The following is a 19041-nucleotide window of genomic DNA, read 5'->3' on the forward strand; positions in this document are numbered from 1 at the left end:
CAAACCAAGTCCATTTAGACTTACTCTTCCAAACTTTCTTGCTGGAATTGTGCAGTCTTTGGGGAAAAACAGCTATTAGCTGACAGACCTACAACATATTTTCTAAGGTAGTGTGCAGCGACTTCCAACACAGTGTTTCTGCAGGAACCTTCTGCGACCATGGATGCAAAGGCAGTTTCTGACAGTGTGTGGCTTGAATAAACATGTGAGTGACTACAGCAGCAGTAAAACTGTATTCCACATTGTTATAGTTTACTATTGGCGGTAAATCCACGGTTCACATACGTGCCAAACTGTGGGAAGGTTACACCACTAGCTACCTGACTTTGTATCCATTCATTCATCATCTATTTTTTTTCCCTGGTTGTGATTGGAATCTCTGGGTGCAAGGCAGAAATAGTCCCAGAACAGGGCAACAGTCCATCACAGAACATCACATGGCACCCATTCACTCATTCCTTCACGCCTAGGGAGCAATTTTGCATGGCCAATACACCTACCATGTGTGTCTAGGAGGTGGAAGGAAACCAGGACACCCTGAGGAAACCCACCTTGACAGGGAGAGAACATATCACACCCTTCACAGGAGCGAGGATCAAACCTACAACCTACAGACCTCTGGAGCTAAGCATACAAAACAAGCTGCTGTGCCACCATGCTGCCCACTTTGCTTACATGTTAACCGTTTAACTATACTGAACATTTGACAGGCTCTTGAATCTGTATGATGTTAATCCAGGCCAAACATTATTGATTTGATATAAGTATGAGTATGTTACCCATGTATGAACCGGTTCGTGAGAAAGTCTAGTATCCAATATATAGTTTATCAGGTGAGCTGCCGGTGGAGCTGAACAAATCCATACAGTGTCTGGAGGTCACAGAAAAGTCAGCAACCAACCCTGGGTTCCTCTAACTGTGTGTTTTCTAACTAACAAGAAATGGTTACTTTTCACTGTATTTACCTTTATCTGCATGAGTTCTCTTCAGTGTTATACAAGCAAAAACACACTTACTGCCAAGATAACCAGGTTTAAACAGCGTTTTCCCTTGGTTTTACTTGTTTCCTATTCAAATCCTTGCTTATTTGTCAGAAAGGGGAAAGAAAGTAAATACAGGAAAACGGCCCTGTGGTCCGGACTAGTGCGTATTTCTGGGAAATTTAACATGGAGTTATGGCAGAGGTGGAATTTGATCATAGCTGTAGTAGATAATTATCTGGGCAGTGTACCAGGTTAACACCTTGCTATCAGAGCTGTTTGGCTCAAACTCGCGTCTGTGATGGACTGTTGCCCTGTTCTGGGACTATTTCTGCCTTGCACCCAGTACCTGTTAGTTGAATCGGATTGAGATCGGATCATGTTCTCACCACCAACAAACAGCTCGTATGGGACCAGACCGTGACCACCTCTTCTCAAGGGCCTCTGGTGGTTGTTTTGGGGGTCCGAGTGTGATCACTGTATTCACACCTGCCCAAACATATCTCACCAAAGGGGGGGAAAACCTCTGATTTAGAGTCTGATTTAATTATACTAGTGTAAAACGCCCTAAGACCATTGCACATCACTTTATATCTTCTGTATATCAAAAAGCTTGTATCTCCATTTTTGCATTTCTTCACTTTTGCACATATTTTAAAAGTGGCATTCATGCAAAATGTCTTTTAACACTGTAAAAATGTATTTTCCTTCTCTTGTAAAGTTGTCATTTTGGGGATACAAGGCTTTTGCATGACAGCAAGATTAATAGAATGAGTTACCATAAAAATGATGATCTGAAATGACTTGGCAAACACATGGTGTACGGCTTAAACAAATGCGACTTCAGCCTCTTCATCAGTCTATTCTCAGAATACTCTGATTTATTTAGAAACCAGTTAAGACAGAGTTACGACATACATTATCACAAAAGAGTTGTTATATAACTACTGCTGATCCTCATGGGCCAGTTTTTCTTTTCAAAGGATTTCTGATTCAGTTTTGGCGTCGGGGAATGAGGCCACGGCAGCAGCCAATGACATTTCAGTATTCAATGCAATACACAGTTCACTCACAATCAGCTTAAAATGGCCCAAGAACAACCAGTCTGTAAGACATCATAAAAAACAAGAACAGTGAAATGTAAGTGTACAATGTAAAGGTAGAGAGACGATGCACTAATATAGAGTGTTACACTTAATACTGCACTAACATAGTGCATAAAAGGAGCCTGCTGGGACAAAAACGGATTCCTCACACTTCACGTTACGATGTTCGCAGGTACTGAATGACATTTGATGCACGTTCTCTGCAATTTCTCGAACATCTGTTCTGTGATCACCACATCTGAACACACTAGTCCAAAACTGCTTTAAAAGATTAGCCCACAAAAAACACGTAGTACATGTAGAGGCACAAGGCTTGGTTCAAAACAGCATGGCGTCGTTTGTCTTTTGTGTTGACTGAATCTTTTTTACAGCAGCTGGAAAGACCTGCTCAGGAGGTCTCAGGAGGAGTTGCATATGCTGGAGTTGTGGTCCAGTGACGGAATGGTCACATGTCTGCATCTCCATCGTAGGCCAGCGCCAGAGCCTTTTGGGTGCTGCTGGTGTTTGGATTGTCCTTTGGGTTTTTACTAGGAGAAAACACACATGGTACAAAGCACACAGTGCATCAGAGCAGAGCGGTACATGGTATTTCTTGCACTTACTGTGTACACCACTAGAGGGCAGCATATTACTGTAAAGTAAGGCTTGAAATTTTCGTCCGAAAGGGACTTGATGGGTCATGTTGGGCTCAAATGGGATGAGACGTCATTTCCTAAATACGAGTCAGATTTCAGTTTTGAGTTGTGACAGAGAGTCCTATTCTTTTGGCAATACTCCTCTACCCAGGACTAAACAAGCTGTGTGTGTGTGCTGCATTCACACATCTGTGTCAGCAGTGAGTGCAACCTAAAGTAGATGAACGCAATCATTAAAAGCAGTGTCCACAAACATTTGGACATGTAATGTATTTGTCCTTCATTGGAGCTGAATTTTCATTGGGATCAAAATAAATACATGCACTGAGCACTTTATTTGGAACACTAGCACACCTGCTCAATGATGCACTTATTTAATCAGCCAAACCGTGTAGCAGCTAATATGGGAAATAGTGATTTCATTGATTTGTGGATGAAACAGGTCAACAGAGAATGGCCAGAAAGGTTCTGATCAACTGTGGCCAGAAGAAAAGCATCTTACAAAGCCCAATACGCCCAACCTTGAGGATGCCCCAGATGCCCTTCAGCAGCAGAAGCAGAACACGTCACATTCTGCACCCATCAGCCAAGAACAGAAAGCTGAAGCTGCAGTGCTGAAGCCCAGGCTCACTAAAACTGGGCAGTTGAAGATGAGAAAAGCAAAGGCTGATGAATCTTGATTGCCGCTAAGGCTCACAGATGGTAGGGTCAGAATTTGGCGCCAACAGAATGAATCCCTGGCCCTGACCTGGCTTGTGTCAACGGTCCAGGCTGGTGGAGGTGGTGTAATGGTGAGGGGAATGTACACTTTTGGCCCGTTAATACCAATCGATTATCACTTAAATGTCACAGTCTGCTTGAGTATTGTTGCTGACTTTGTGTGTCTGTTCATGACCACAATTTACTCATCTTCTAACAGCCACATCCAGCATGATGATTATAAGTTAAGTGTTCCTCAGAGGCCTTCCCAGTCACCAGATCTGAGTCCAGCAGAACCTTTGGGATGTGGTAGAAAAAGAGATTCGCAGCAGGAGTATCCCTAAAAAAATCTGCAGGAATTGAGGGATGCAATCATTCCAACATGGAGCACAATCTTTCATGAGCTTGTGGAATCCATGCCATGGGGAACAGAGGCCAAGAGAGACCCTACCTAGAACCTAGAGTGGTTGGTGTGGCGCAACAGGTAACACCACTACCTTCTACTGAGTTGCCACACCATGTGGGAGACTGGGGTTCAACTCCATGTCTGGGTGACTGTGCTGTGCTACACCAATAAGAGTCCTTGGGCAAGACTCCTAACACTACGTTGGCCCACCTCTGTGATACGAGTAACCTTGCTCTGGATAAGAGCGTCCGCCAAATGCCATAAATGTAAATGTAGAACCGTATTAGAATGGTGTTTCAAAGTAAGTATACTTTGCTTAGTTGTAGGTAAACCAGTTAGTTAAAGAAACCCCAATTCATTTACTTAATGCCCACACACACACTATATGGACAAATGTGTGTTTTGGGACACCTGCTCATTTTTTCTATTAGGATATTAAAAAGAATTTATGCTGCTTTTGTTGTCTCTACTGTCCAGGGAAGGTTTTCCACTAGATTCTAGTGCAGAGGTGGCTTCATGTCCATCTAGTCCATGCCTGGCATTAGGCATGGTACATGAAGCACATGTTAACTTTCACTCTTTCACCACTGGTATTGAGATTTTAATAAACTGGGATACATTTATAATGAAGAAAACAAACAAAAAAAACATGATGTGGTTCTTAGACTGTGTTTGTGTTCCAAATGTTAGCTCCAATTAAAGCTCCATCATACACTAATAAAATAACCTACTATTATTATTAAAATTATTATTGTTTTAAACATGAAACAATAATAGAGAATCTTTTCACTTGGAATGTTTAAAGCAGGATGTAGTTACAGTGTAGTTACATAACTGATGATCCACTCACCACAGCAGAAAGGACATTGTGATGATGAGGAGGATCATGATAAAGCCCGCAGCCATCAACCCGTACACCCACAGCCTGACCCGTCCATCTGGTAATTAACACAGAGAAAGCAGCTGTACAGAAATTACCCTTGCTGATCTGTGACTAGTCTTGCATCTGAAACAGTTTACCTTAGAGAAATCCAGTCTTTAGCAAAGAGTTTGAGTTTGAACAGCACTACAGAAGCTCAGTGGTTTTAAGTCAATGCATATTTTTCTTTTTTTTTTGCACCAACATAAAAGATCCAAAATCAGGTAATTATCACAGACTGACAATTAAGATGTACATGGTCTAAAAAGCAATTACAAAACAAAGTATTTTTCCTTTTATCGTGTGCGTATTGCGTCTGCCATAACGTCTGCCATAATGTCTGCCACTTCAGTAAGGGTCCTTGGGGTGGAGTTCTGCATGCATTGTAATAAAAGAGCTCCTTGTTTTCCAGTCAAGTATACTCGAGTCTTCTTCCTCTCTGACACCACAATAGATTCATTTATTCATTTGCCTCTTATTTATGATGATGAGTTCAATCTAAACAGTGATGATGCAGCCAGAACATCATGATGTGTGGCCATAAATTCCTAAAAATAAAGGTGCTTTGAGCAATGCTATAGAAGACCCATTTTGTGTGAAGATCCTCTTAAACTCCTAGGAACTGCCGAGTGATTCCTGTTATAACTGTTACGTTACACTGTTATAACATAGGAACAACTTAGCCAGTTTGCACAGCATTGTAGTTACCAGTTAGTAATTGTGGGATGTAATAAAAGTCATAGAGCATAAGAGGTTAAAGAGGTCAATAGGCATGTCCCGATCAAAGTGTTTTACCCAAACCACTCTTTTCAAACCACTCAGGGTGTTCAGAGCTGGTTTAGAACCAAATAAAGACGTGTGGTTCTCTCGCTGGTAGAACAGAGCATTTACATGATAACTTTGTTTCTTTCCAGGTGTAATTCGAGAGTAAACATGGGATGGGAGGAACGCTATATCCTCCCAAATGGAGATACTGGGATATATCTTGTCATTGTGCAGCTACAACCAAATCCTCCTATTCTGACATATTAACTGAAGTGAAATGTACACACTGTAACTGTGGTAATATTTAAGGTTGAATGGAGAGTTAGAATTAGAAGCCAGCCTTATCATTTCAGTTTGGCTCACTAAAATAGTGTAGTGTAGTGTTTTTTTAATGGTGCCTAGAAGATGCCAGATGGCACTTTGCTAAAGCAAATCTAAAAATCGGAAGCCGATACCCGATCCACCAAAAATGCCTGGATCGTCCCCTGATCCCGAGTCACTGGATTAGATTAGGATATTCCTACAATTCAATGTAAAGGTTGCTTACACTCAGAGCTCCTTCACAAAAATGGGTCTTTGTGGAACCAAAAGTGTTTCTTCTATGGCATCCTTCAGCCCAGACCTCAGAGAGCCTTATTAATTGGGTCACTGCTGGCACCACCCGCCGTTTCTTATCTACAGCCATTTACATTTGATAGAGGGCTGTTAGGGCTGTGAAAACTGCTCTAATAATAGCTAATAAAAGCCCCTCCATTCATGGTGCCACACACAGTGAATGAGATGGCATCAAACAGCATGACATCGTCAGTAATTATAGTGCATAATAGTAGTTTTTATAAACACTAATTGATTAATATTTCATTTAAATTGTCATACATTTATTTACAAACTGTGGAATGCCTGAATGGAGTGTCTCTTTACCCTCTGTCTGTAATTCCCATTATCATTACATTATATATATGTGTGTGTTTATACTTGTGATTGCTCTGTTAGTGCGGTTCACTGCCTTCTGCACCAAACAAGCGAGTCGAGATCGCCTGAGCAGGTGGGTCTCGGCCCATCAACTAACTCAGATGGTTCGTTTGAAGTATGAACATGAGACAAACCGAAGACTAAACGAGCTAAAGAACCCTGCCCACCCACTCCACCAACGCCATGCCATCCACATCCATCCGCTTTATCACGGGTGAGTCTCTGTGTAGACCTGCTCACATTTTTGTGCTTTAACCTCTTCTGTCTGAAGCTTTAGCTTAGCGGGCTGTGTCCCAAACAACACACTACCACACTACTACACAGTGTTTCAAAACTAGCCACCGTTAGAACTGCAATCATTAGAGTAGTTGCTTCAGTAAAGACGTGTGCGAGTTGGGATGCATCTACAGTAACTTTACAGCTTTAACATTGTTCTTTATTAATAAAGCATTAACAGGAGTGCATGATCAAAATTGTGGTTTAATACTGACATTAAGACAATGTGATTTAATAAGCCAGGTTTAAGGGTCTAGGGGTTAGATTTGAAGTTTTTGCTCTGCAGCTCACTTGCAGCATATTATTCCTGCTAGCTTCCAAAAGCAGCAAGTGTTCTATCAGCCCGAGCTCTGCTTTTCCCAATGAGCAATAGTAACCACCGCTTCAACCCACAACGTGCTGGATGTTTGCCTGCTATGACAGCGGTGCTGCAAATTAAATCCCGCCTGCTAGTTACTGCATGGATCACACAGGACCCCTGGACACACCTGGCTTGTGCAAATCTCTACTGGCAGCCTTCTTTTATTGCAGTTTGTCAGTAGGAATGCCAAGCAAACCAGGTCTAAAATCCAACAACGTATATTTTTTTTGCTTTTTGGAAAAAGCTTTCCAAAAAATTAGCAAAATCGCAACCGAGTCACTTGTTGCCTTTTTGTGAGAAAAGCTGTTGACACATCCATTTAGACACATCCATCCAGAAACACAGAAACACAATTGCTACAGCAGTGTTTAATGAATGCAGATTATTGCACCTGGGCCGAGGGGTTGCAGTGCCCACTCTCTAGGTCGGTTGTGGTTCTGAACATGGCTGGTCCTCGGGCGTCCTGCGCTGGTCTTCACATCCGCTTTCTTATGGTCAGGCCCCGGAGTTCTCATACAGTAGTCCAGGAACCCAAGAGAGGTCATGACCTCTGTGAAACCCCTCTCACATCCGCACACCCCACTCTGACACAGACATAAAAAAGATGAAAGGAGAAAGACAGTTGTGTGTAAATAATAATTCTACACATGTGGAATATGAAGCTCACAGGAATCAGGAACTTGTGTATTTGAGCTAATTATTTTAGCTTAATGGTTTCATGTCACTTCAGCACTGCATTGTTTTCCTACATGGTAAGTTATCAGCCACCTGCAGAAATCTCGCATCTCCATATTGTCTTGTTTGGCCATTGTTTGAATCCTACTAGATACATTTTAAGATAAATTCCTGCAGGAGAAAAACAGCCAAAAGGCAACAATCCACAATAACTCTCACAACATTATGGCATAAATCATGACAACAGTCACAATATTAATTAATGATTCAACTGTTTTGTGCAAGTTACCTGCGTGCAGAAGGAAAAGGGCTTGGCACAGGGTGGGTGGCAGTGACGGACGGCAGAAGGTTTGTTCTGAGGAAAACAGCCTCCTAAAGGAAAGACACAAATACAAGCCACGTAAATGTGATTTCTCCTTAGTTATGGACGACTGCAGTCTCAGAATGATTCAATCCCTTCATAAGAAGTGTATTTAGTACTTAGTAAAGCTCCCATCTGCTGTTATGACCTGCTGCAAACACCATGCATAGTCATACACCAGCTTCTGGCAGAATTACTGAGCAATCTAAGTCCATTCCTCATGGGCAGTGGCCTCCAGATCACTAACATTCTTGGGTTTGTGAGCTGGGTTTGCCTTCTCCAAATGCCAGCAAAGATTTTCTGTAAGGTTCATGTTAGTCGACTGTGACAACCGCTCCAGAATCTTCCAGGACTTCTTCTGAAAGCAAACCTTTTTGGACTTCCCTCACAGAAAGAACGTTTTCTCCTAGGATTTCCTGTCGCTTGATTGAATCTATCTTGCCCTTCATAAACGTCCAGTGCCAGAAGAAGCGAAGCAGCACTCGAGCATCACCAAGTCAACGCCATGCTTCACTGTAGGCAGTGTGTTCTTTTTAGTGCTTCATTCTTCCTCCTCTAGACATACCACTGATTCATAAGCCAGATTTGTTTCATTGTTCCACAGCAAGTTTTGGAATTCAGTTCTGTTGAGCGATGAAACACAACAGGAACTTAACAAGCCCAAGCTTTAGATTTTAACAGCCTATCTGTGACTTTGCATGTAAAGTACATTGTGCATTATTACACAGCATTAAGCATACCCCCTCAAATTTAGATGTGCAATTGGATGTGTTTTAGCTAAGCTAAACCTGAACCAAACAAAAATAAACATAACAATGAGATAAAACTGAAAGTTGGACTGTCTAGAGGTCTGGCTACTAATAATAGCAAATAATGATCTAAGGCACATACTGTACTGGGCCTTCATAAATTGCAGTGGACTACAACAGCACAATGAGTGCAACAACACCATCACAAAAAAAGTGTTAATAGCATTAGCACCTGTGACGTTAACCCCATCGGACCGCTGGCACCACACCACTCTTTGATTATCTCTCCATCCACCAGTGACCCACTCATAACTGAGACAGGTTCCTCCTGCACATGAACACAATATACTTTTCAGTTTCATACATTTATAATTTACAATACCAGCAAGGTTATGCCCACAAAACACAGCTACTGTATTTACTACTATCTTACATTTATATTAACATTTAAAATGGTAAAACCTTGTTTATTTTCAGGTTTAAATGAAATATTCAATGTGGCCTCAGTCTGTTGGACCCCACATTACTCATTTATTATACACTTAAAAAGCTAGGGGTCTTTGTTTCAAGGATATGCCATATTTGTCGGCTATCTTACACAATGTCGTGTCAGCAATGTAGCTCCAGGGTAAGGGCACACTCATGGCTCATGCCTTTATTGCAGCTGACACCGCAACCATGTACCTTGGCATGGCCGCGTCTCATAGACTTGGCTGGGACATGAATCCCTGCTCTCGGGAACTTGCATCACCACAGCTCTGGATCGCGCCTGTCGGCCCGATGTCTCAAAGCTCCGGCCGTCCAGACAAAGCAGCTGGCATGCGCTCCACTCCGACCACTCAGTCAGGTGACAGTCACCTAATGGGACAGGTGGCAAAGATAGAGCTGGGAAAAGGCTGAAGTTGGGAGCAAATGAAGGAAAAGATAATATTTCTTAGCAGTCTTCTAGATAATTGGTATTCCATGTATTTTACTTACACAACATTTTTTATTTATTTTTTTATTTTTTATTTTATTTCTCTCAAAGTGGTGAAACTTTCTTTTCAACATTGTAAAAAAGATTAGCATATTTTTCAGTTCATAAAGGACAGGAAAAAAGCACCATACAAAGGTTTTGGAATAACAGAATATTTATGTTCTCATAACTTTTTTTTTTTAAGTTCTCAGACTTTTATTAGTTTGTTAGGGCTATGCGTGTTCACAATCATTTAGGATTTTGTTAGAAATACCTAGGTGATGTACTTTTCACATCTTCATAAATAGTCTGACTCCTTAAATGGCCTATGGACCACCGATAGGCCGGAAGTGTTATTGCAAACCTCTTTCACCAGAGAATAGCCACTCCAGTTTGTCCAGAGGTCCCTGAGTATTAGGGGTGTGTTAAGGGGTTAAACTGTGTCACAAGAATCCTGGAATAGATTCCTTAAAATGAATATTTCCCATGCCCATGAAACAGGAGAAGGCTATATGAAGATAGCAGTATTTTAAGTGTAGCTCTATTCTCAGGTTGTAATATAATTAGAAAGTAGCATTTTACAGGAATGATGGAAGTCTGGAAGGTTTAAAAGACCAAAAAATTGCTCATAGCACTGCGAGAAAGGCAAAGTAAAACCCTTTAGCAGATTTAGCAGATTAGAGTAAAGCTGCACTGTTCTACTGTGCAACGACAACAGCACAAAATAAACCAACCAACAAAACCATTTCCTGCATCCAAACAATTCAGCATCAGAAGTTCTCATAAGAACATCTAAACAATCTGGATGCATTTTCTTATGCATTTATGATTTTTTTATTTTAATAATTAAATATAATTTAATATAATTAAATGGTTTAAATGCCAATAAAGCCATTCAGAGCCATGTCAAATGATCTATTTAAGAAAAACTACAGAATAATTCATAGTGGTGATAAATATGACAAAAAATATTTGTTAACGACCTATCTTTCATGATGAAAATGAGTTGAGAACTAAACAAAAAGTATTCAAAAACATTTAAAAACAAGATCTATGATGACACGTACTACACTTCAATAAATAAAACTGACAAGCTAACAAATAATTTTTAATCCGTTCATCTATCTGTCCAGTGATCAGTACATATTAACATATTAAGACTGGATATTTGCGTTTGCCAGTCCTCTTGCTCACAAACAACACCCTAAAATCTCTGACATTCTCTAAATCATGATGAATCAGGGAATACAATCATTATCATTGTAGAGTTCTTGATGTTTCCATTTCGCTGTATACATTTAATCAAAATAGCCGGAATCACAGCAGGCGCAGAAGGCGGTAAAGGACCATCTTTAAAAGAACGGACACTGTTTGAAATGTAAAACACATATTTCTTCCATAATTCCGGATGTTAACATGTTATTAAATAGAACAGAATTTTTAAGCTGTTGTTTAGGAAAGTTAGCAATAAATATGTACCTGGAAAATAGTTAAACTTTAAAAATACATTACTAAAATTGGATTCAAGAATTTAGAGATTTAATTGACAAAAACTTGACAAAAATACAGTTTTGGTCGACTAAAACTAACAATGTCTAAACTACTTAAATGTGACTAAAACTAATATACATTTTATAGATAGACCAGGACTAAAACATGTACCAAAATGAACATCAAATCTCCATCACAGGAAGCTAATACCTGAACAAACGGTTGATTGAATATTAGAATATTTAGAATATTTGATAAATTGTTTTACTGTTTTTCTAAGAAGGTTTTTAAAAGTCACAATTTATTTAGTGCATTTGTGGTGTTGTGGGGCAAAATAATGGCCTTTTTTGCATTGGTAAACATCACAACCCCTGTTTCCCAGCACTGTCACCAAAATTGTGACAAAATTCAGGTCTCTTTCTCTACAACGAACCATTTCACAGCAAACCACTCTGAATGGTTTTGTTTACATCTCAACCACTGAGCCAGTGGAATTCCCCAGCAAATCAACTCTCAGTAATACAGTCCTAAGTGAAGCGTGCAGTTGAAGGTTGGACCCACATATGGGCTATTGCTATTTTTTTTAAACAAAATGTAAATACGTACTTGCCTTTGTAGACCAAGGGTGACTTTGTGGTGCGAAGGTGAAAGGCAAATGAATTTAAGAACAATACTTGGCAAACAAATACCCACAGATGATCACAGATCACAGAGCCAATACTCCTAAATACTTATAGATGTATTAATAGATGTTCACAGCTCACAAGCATCTGTGGTTACTCTGGCGCTCTTTCTTTAGTCCTTCTCTTCTCTTGGACAAGCTGCGCTGAGCCGATACTTAATGGTGGACTACAATGCATCAAATCTAAAGCAGTTGTATTGATGTTGAATATTTTATATGTGCAATCAGCGTGAGTAAAGTGTGTGTTCGTGACTGACCTGGGCAGGGTATAGAGCAGGCCTGCCGGACCTCTGTACCGATGGCTTTGCTCAGTCTGCTCTCTATACAGCGTTCCTCTTGCACTGCTTTGGGAAGTGGAGGCCCAGAGAGAGACCCCCAGTGCACCGCACATGACAGGTCCCTCTCCCTAACCCCCTCACCACACTCTGCACCCTACACACACACACACACACACACACACACACACACACACACACACATATACATATTTACAGTGTGTTCATCATAAACCTAGAGAAACATTCTGTGTCTCAATTTGGGCACTACTATTCATACACTACACCAGAGCTGCTCTAGTATATACACCCATTATAAAAACCTGGTCAGAAAAAGTTATATTTATTTAGGTTACACATACAAAACGTACTTATTGTGGAACCAATAATTAATCGGATGTGCTACAACCATGTATGTGTGCATGTATATCATCTCTGCCAGACATAATTCTTGTATCTCCAAAAAAGCAACTTTACAGTAGAAGGAAATAACCCTCCTAACCTGTAAAAATATGTTGCAGGTTATTTTAGAGCATTTCTATTGGTCCATCCCTCATGAAATTGTGGCATAATGCAAAGAACAGCTGCCACATTCACATTATATCAAAAGTTTTTTTTATGTGACAGTGAAGTAATGTAAGTGATGTAGGATAAATTTATTCCGTATACCCATCCAGACAGAGCAAGACCAATTGGTGTGTTGGGAGCTAGTACATACGCACAGGCATTTTGGTGCCTATGATATGTCATATTTGCAAAATCTGGTCATAAACAAATATATTTATTTGCATTACCCCACACCTTACCATTAAAATTGTGGAACCTAAAGTTAATTGGATTTGCTACAACTACATATGACAAGATCCGCAAGGCAATTTAACAGCAGAAGGAAAAAAAATCCACATTCACATTATGTCAAATGACGAAACACTATGTTTTTTTGCATGACTGTGACATTATGTATGTAATAAGGGGGTAAAGAGGGTTATCCTCCCCATACCCACTTAAAGAAAGCATTACCAATTGGTCTTGCTCTCTCTGGGTGGGTATGGAATCAAATATGGCAAAATGAGCTTGTTTTAAAAAGTTACATTTCAGAGACATTTCGCTCAGTCTGCGTTAAGAACCAATGTGTAAATGGTTATGTTTGCTGGTAAAATGCTACTTCAAATACAAGGAAAACCTCTTGCAGATGGTTTTTAATAGAACTTGGGTTCTTTATGGGTTCTTCCACTATTGTTAAAGAGTTCTTTTAGCTAAGAGTATACAACGTTCCACACTTCTCTTCTTGGGAGTTCTAGCAAATCATCTCGTAATTATATGCTACATCCTGGTTCATTTTTCAGTGTGAACACATTACTTTCACTAATAAAGGTTAGTAAATGGAATCACGGACGTACTACCAGAGACACAGCACAGTACAGTTGCAAAGAGCAAGCCGCTGAATCAGGTCTGAAATAAAGTTCAAGTCTGTCACTAAAAAGGCCAGATTTTGGCATTTTTAAAGAATCTTACCGTCTATTTAACAACAGTGAGGGAAAATGGAAAGCTGCAGCCAGATTCTCCTGTGAGAAAAGGCTGAGAGAGAGGTGTCGGAGGCGATGTTGTACATCTGTAGCTCTTTATTGATCAGACATTTAAAAGATTTTATTATTGGCAGTCAGCTCATATGCCAGCTCGCCAGTTTTCTGTCTGAGTTATTATGGCATCTATTGACGCATTGAACTGCCTTGCCTGCTTTCCATTCTGGGAGTTTTATGGTTGCAGCGATATTGTACGGTATGGATAAGATGCATGTTAAGGATTCAGGCACAGGGAAGGATGAGGTATATGCCATTAGAACATCTGAATATTTGTACTTGCTCATGTACACTTTTGTAAATTTGGATATTTTGCTCAGAAAGGATTTATGCTACTTTCAGCTCCACTATTCTTGCCTGTTCTTTGAGAGCAATAAGATATTTCTTCTTTGTTGAGATAAATGACACCATACCATGCTTTTCTGAGTACATAATATATCTCTTACTGGAACACTGAACAACAGCATGTATTATTAGTTAAAAGCAAGCATGTTGTAATTAGTCCTGTTTTAACTGATTTAGTGCAGTACAGTATGTGAAATATTGACCTTACGTCAAAATGCTGAAGTGCATTTAGGTAAAAATTAAATATCATGACATTTCATTAACATTTATTCCACGATAATGACATTTCAATATTTTCTATATTACCCACCCTTATACTTATCTAACATTTTACTTTGGGCAGTCCTTAATGATTTAAATACATACTGAAGGGTTGAGTAGAATTTCAGCCGCAAAAACAGGTGTAAGCTTTTTTGTTTTTACCTAATTTCTTGCCAATTTTAGCTGAGCGACAAGCACATGTCTCCTCCCTTACATATGAAGTCAGCCACGTCCTCTTTTTAAACTGCCGCCAATGCAGCAACACAAGGCAGCCAACATGCTCTGATAGCGAAGCAGCATGGATTCAAACTCTCGATCCTCAGGCCATTGTGTAATTGTTTGGAATGTTCTGTGATTTCCGGGATAATTTAGCTTCAAAGCTAAGGACACATTGCATACACTGTATAATATATGTTACAGATAAAAAAATAACAGTTACTTTTATTCTATTTGGTGTTTTTTTCTGAATGCTGATTATTCAGAGTTTGCTGAAGAAAAAAAAGGTTATTTAAGGTTTCTTGGCAATGGCTTTATATAGAACCAAGAGAACTTAAAGAACTCAAAGAACTATTTGTTGTACTGGTAAACTAGTGCTTCCAATGGTAAACCTCTCAAAGTTCCTAATAGAACCTTTAACCGCTTTCTATATAGCTTCATTTACGATAAATGATAATAAACAAAGTAATTCAGAGTAGCATGGTTTTGAAATGTATTGTAGAGAATCCTAGCAAGTCTTTACAAGCTACACCGCTATTTTATTTACAGTCAAGTGAAACTAGTTTTTCTTTTTTAATATTGATTATGATAAATCAGGGACCAAGTCAAGAGATATGTGTACTATTATTCCTTACCACCCTGTAAATCCACTATGAATATATGAAAAAATGGCTTTAGTCCAAAAGCTCATAGTCCAAAAACTAGCTGTACTAGTAAAAATGTCTGTAACCATGTCATACAATGTAACCTTTAAGAAGGTTAGTTAATGTGCTGTCATTGAGTGTATGTTAATGTGCTGTCATAAAAAGTTATGAATCATACTTTATATATAAGTTTAACAAACTGTGTTGTTTAGCAAACTTTAATGTTTGATGTACAACTAATGATTTAAATTAAATTAATAAATGATCACAGTAAATAATTTCACTTGAAACCACTCTGACCGACTTTGCTTAACATTTTGAATATGCTGGAAAAAAAAATCTTCTCCTCGGCTGTGTCCCAATTGCATACTACATAGTGCAGGTTTGGCAGATTAGTACACAAAATATTAACATACTAACCTGTTTTGTACTAACAGGAAGTGATGAAGTGTTGCAATGCCAACATGCGTCATGCAATTTTAGAGATGTGAATAGCTCCTCCCTTACTTAGGTTCTAGGTATGTGTCATGCATATTTGAATATACTCAACTTTGACACTTTATATCCATACTACATACTCAAAAACTAGCTAGTATTGCTAATAGGTACATAATTGGGACACATCCCAGTATTAGAGTGCCCTAAATATTAGTGTCAGATTATTAAACAAAAATAAGACCTAGGATTATTATACCACCATTTCTACCTTTTTTTTCCAAGGGGCGAATTTGTGTACTGGTCATCTGTTGGCCAGCTCTTGTAATCGATGCCACCTGTGTTTCACTAGTGTTTTTGCCCTAGGTGCAACATACTATGCCATATCTGTTTTTGTGGTTTGTAAAGCAGAGCTAGTACCTCAACCCTGCAGGAGCTCCACTCTCCCAGCCTCCAGCTGTAGCAGGGTCTGATTGCACAGGGTTTGGTTTGAGAGAGCTGAGAAGGGCAGGGGCGGCCACCTTCTCCAGCCTGTTGCAGAACTAATCTGGAGCGTGCCATCTGACCTGGAAAAAACACACAGCGGCACACACACACACATACACAGATGTTAACAGAGTCCAATTCCTAGTGGGAGCAGTGTTTATGTAGTTAGCTGTAATAAGCACCTGGGGCAGAGTTTTCTCAGTGGGTTTCAGGGAGGCTTGAATGGAGATAAATGAGCCAGATTAGAGTTTTTAATTAACCCACTAACGAGTCAATACTTCAGAGGAGAGGGCCTCTGTGGGATCTGAAAGGCTGCGTTGTTTCTTAATTACTAAGTCACATTTTCTGCTCTCGTAAGCCCTCTGACAACCCCCCCCCCACATGAGACGCACCCCATTAAATTAATAGATTATTAGCGACAAATAATTTACACCCTAATGTAATGATTTTAGCCCAAGATTGCTTCCACAGTTGTCAAATGGAGCACTCAGTGCCTTTTCGGAAGCTTTGATTGCAAAGTGAGCAATTATGCACTTGATGCTTGCAAATATAGAGCCGGGAATGAGGGTCAGCTGACTACTCTCGACTTGTTGGACCATGTTACTTCTTATTTGAATGAAAGCTTTTAGTAACTGCTTGAGCAACGTTTGGCTGAAAGCAGAAAATGGGCTCATTTGTAGATGGAAGGATGGATGTGCATGTTTAATTACAAATGTAAGTGCAGTATAAGATATGCAGTCGTTTACTTTTTACACAGTTACAAAAAACTTCTGTTACACTTTCACTGTGTAAATATTTCAATAGATCACAAGTTGTATTGTTTGACAATACAACAAATATATCCAATTCACATCTTATAAAAAGAGAATAATATAAAAGTGGGCAGAATATATATATATATATATATATAATTTTTCCATCCCATTTGTTGATCTGATCTTACTTTATGTAGATAGTCTGTTATAGACTAAACTTTCGGAAGTATTAGGATTAGTGTTAGGATTACAAACAGGCTCATTCTAGAACCAGTAAGGGTTAGGTTTTGGCTTGAGGTTTAAATAAGGTTTAGGTTTAGGAGAAATTAAAGTAAAATGTTTAATGTAAGTAAAGTACCTATAAAGCATTTAAAGTGTACAATCCAAATAAAGCTTGCAGTACTACACTTTAGGTTGGTTGATGGTTTACATACTTTGGTTGGTTTAGGTTGGTTTACATACTTTTTCAATACTGCAATTTGTTAAAATAAAAAATAAAAAAATCAATATTCTAACATTTAATACTTTAAATATATATATTTACATATATTGTACCAGGTTGACTTTAAGCTCTAAACACCTGTCACATTTCAAAAACATTTCATGTTAAGACAATTAGTGTGTATATATGCACTCAAAATCTGATATTGTGGCTACCTTACCTTATTTTTCATTTCGTTTTTATTTAATTGACATTACATGTTGTTTAGTAGTTTAAACAGGTGAACCTACAGAATGTGGACATCTTGTTTATCACTTTGGGATGACAAATGTAATAAAAAAGTCTTACTCTGGGCTCCACAGGTGTGTGAGCATTCTGACCAGAGTGACCAGTCAGACAGCAGACAGTCGACTGGACAGCTCACTTCACATGGAGCAGAGAGCTTTCCTCGTGAAGGACCCCACTGTTAGAAAGAGAAGAAAAAGTATTACATTATTGGTAAGATTTATACACTGTTAGTTTCAAATAATTGCTCACATGTACAGTAAGTCATACACTGATGTTCAGCACCTCATAACAAAAACACCTTATAACAGCTACTAAGCATCAGTGGATGTATATAAATGCATATTCTACACTGTTCACATGCTGCTTAAACTATTGCTGCTACTTTTGTCAGTTTTAACCAGAGCTTTCTAATAGGTTTGTCAAACGTTACCATAGAGAGAATATTCAGAAATAACTGGAAATAACAGCCTGGGAAGTATATGAGTCTCACTTCTTTGCACATGCCCAGTTCCACCAGCTTTCCATCGCTGCGGATGCAGTTTAGCAGGCGCGTCTTAGTTCCTTGGCCACATACTGCATTTTCACTGAGCTGACAACTGCTCCAGTCTAGAATTCAGACATACACACACAATTACAGCATTTACTTACAATGCTCACAATGTGCAAAACATTTTACCCCATATGAATAAATGTATGTGGACACCTGACCATCACACCTGGTATGTGGGGCAGCCGTGGTCTGAAGGTTAGAGAAGCACCGTTGTGACCTATCAACTGACAGGCCATCTGACCCTGCAGATAGGGCAGCCCCTGCGTTCTAACTGCATGGTTGGAGTAAAGGTGGAGGTCAATTTCCTATGTTGAATTTCACCTCTGATTAAAATCTGCATAGGAATGATCAAATTCCAGGTAGGAATCTCCCGAAGGCAGTTTCTGATCTGTCAAACAAACAATTGAGGATTGTTCTGAACATTAGTGAGGACTCCTTTGCCATCCACAGTGGAGGTCTTCTTTGGCCTACCAGTCCCTTTGCGATTAATAAGCTCACCTACTGTGGGCTTGTCCCGAACATTATGGAGGGCACTATTTGTGCCTTTGTGCATGCATGTCTGAGTATGCACTCACTATTTCACTTTATTAGAAAACCCCTTAACTCAATGGCCACTATATAAGGACCACCGAACTAGTCCCTGGTCAGCCACAGATATTGTTTGGGTGGTGTGTCATTTGCAACACAGCACAGGTTCTTACACATGTCAGTGCCACTACTGGGGTATGATGT

At 39.5% G+C, this 19041-nt stretch overlaps 1 protein-coding gene across 1 annotated transcript in view; it reads right to left on the bottom strand.

Moving 5' to 3' along the window:
• Positions 1–1831: 1831 nt before the first annotated feature.
• The window catches only part of thsd7bb (thrombospondin, type I, domain containing 7Bb), a 133776-nt gene continuing 116566 nt past the window's right edge, over positions 1832–19041 (bottom strand). The window contains exons 19-28 of the mRNA XM_072661187.1: positions 18250–18365; positions 17820–17934; positions 16209–16354; positions 12290–12464; positions 9589–9762; positions 9137–9232; positions 8084–8166; positions 7511–7703; positions 4677–4764; positions 1832–2613 (exon numbers count right to left, since the gene is read on the bottom strand). Coding sequence (XP_072517288.1) covers positions 2532–2613; positions 4677–4764; positions 7511–7703; positions 8084–8166; positions 9137–9232; positions 9589–9762; positions 12290–12464; positions 16209–16354; positions 17820–17934; positions 18250–18365 — 1268 coding nt within the window. The 3' untranslated portion in view covers positions 1832–2531. The remainder of the gene's footprint in view (positions 2614–4676; positions 4765–7510; positions 7704–8083; positions 8167–9136; positions 9233–9588; positions 9763–12289; positions 12465–16208; positions 16355–17819; positions 17935–18249; positions 18366–19041) is intronic.

The sequence above is a fragment of the Salminus brasiliensis genome, chromosome 17 (assembly GCF_030463535.1).
Source record: "Salminus brasiliensis chromosome 17, fSalBra1.hap2, whole genome shotgun sequence".
Classification (NCBI taxonomy): domain Eukaryota; kingdom Metazoa; phylum Chordata; class Actinopteri; order Characiformes; family Bryconidae; genus Salminus; species Salminus brasiliensis.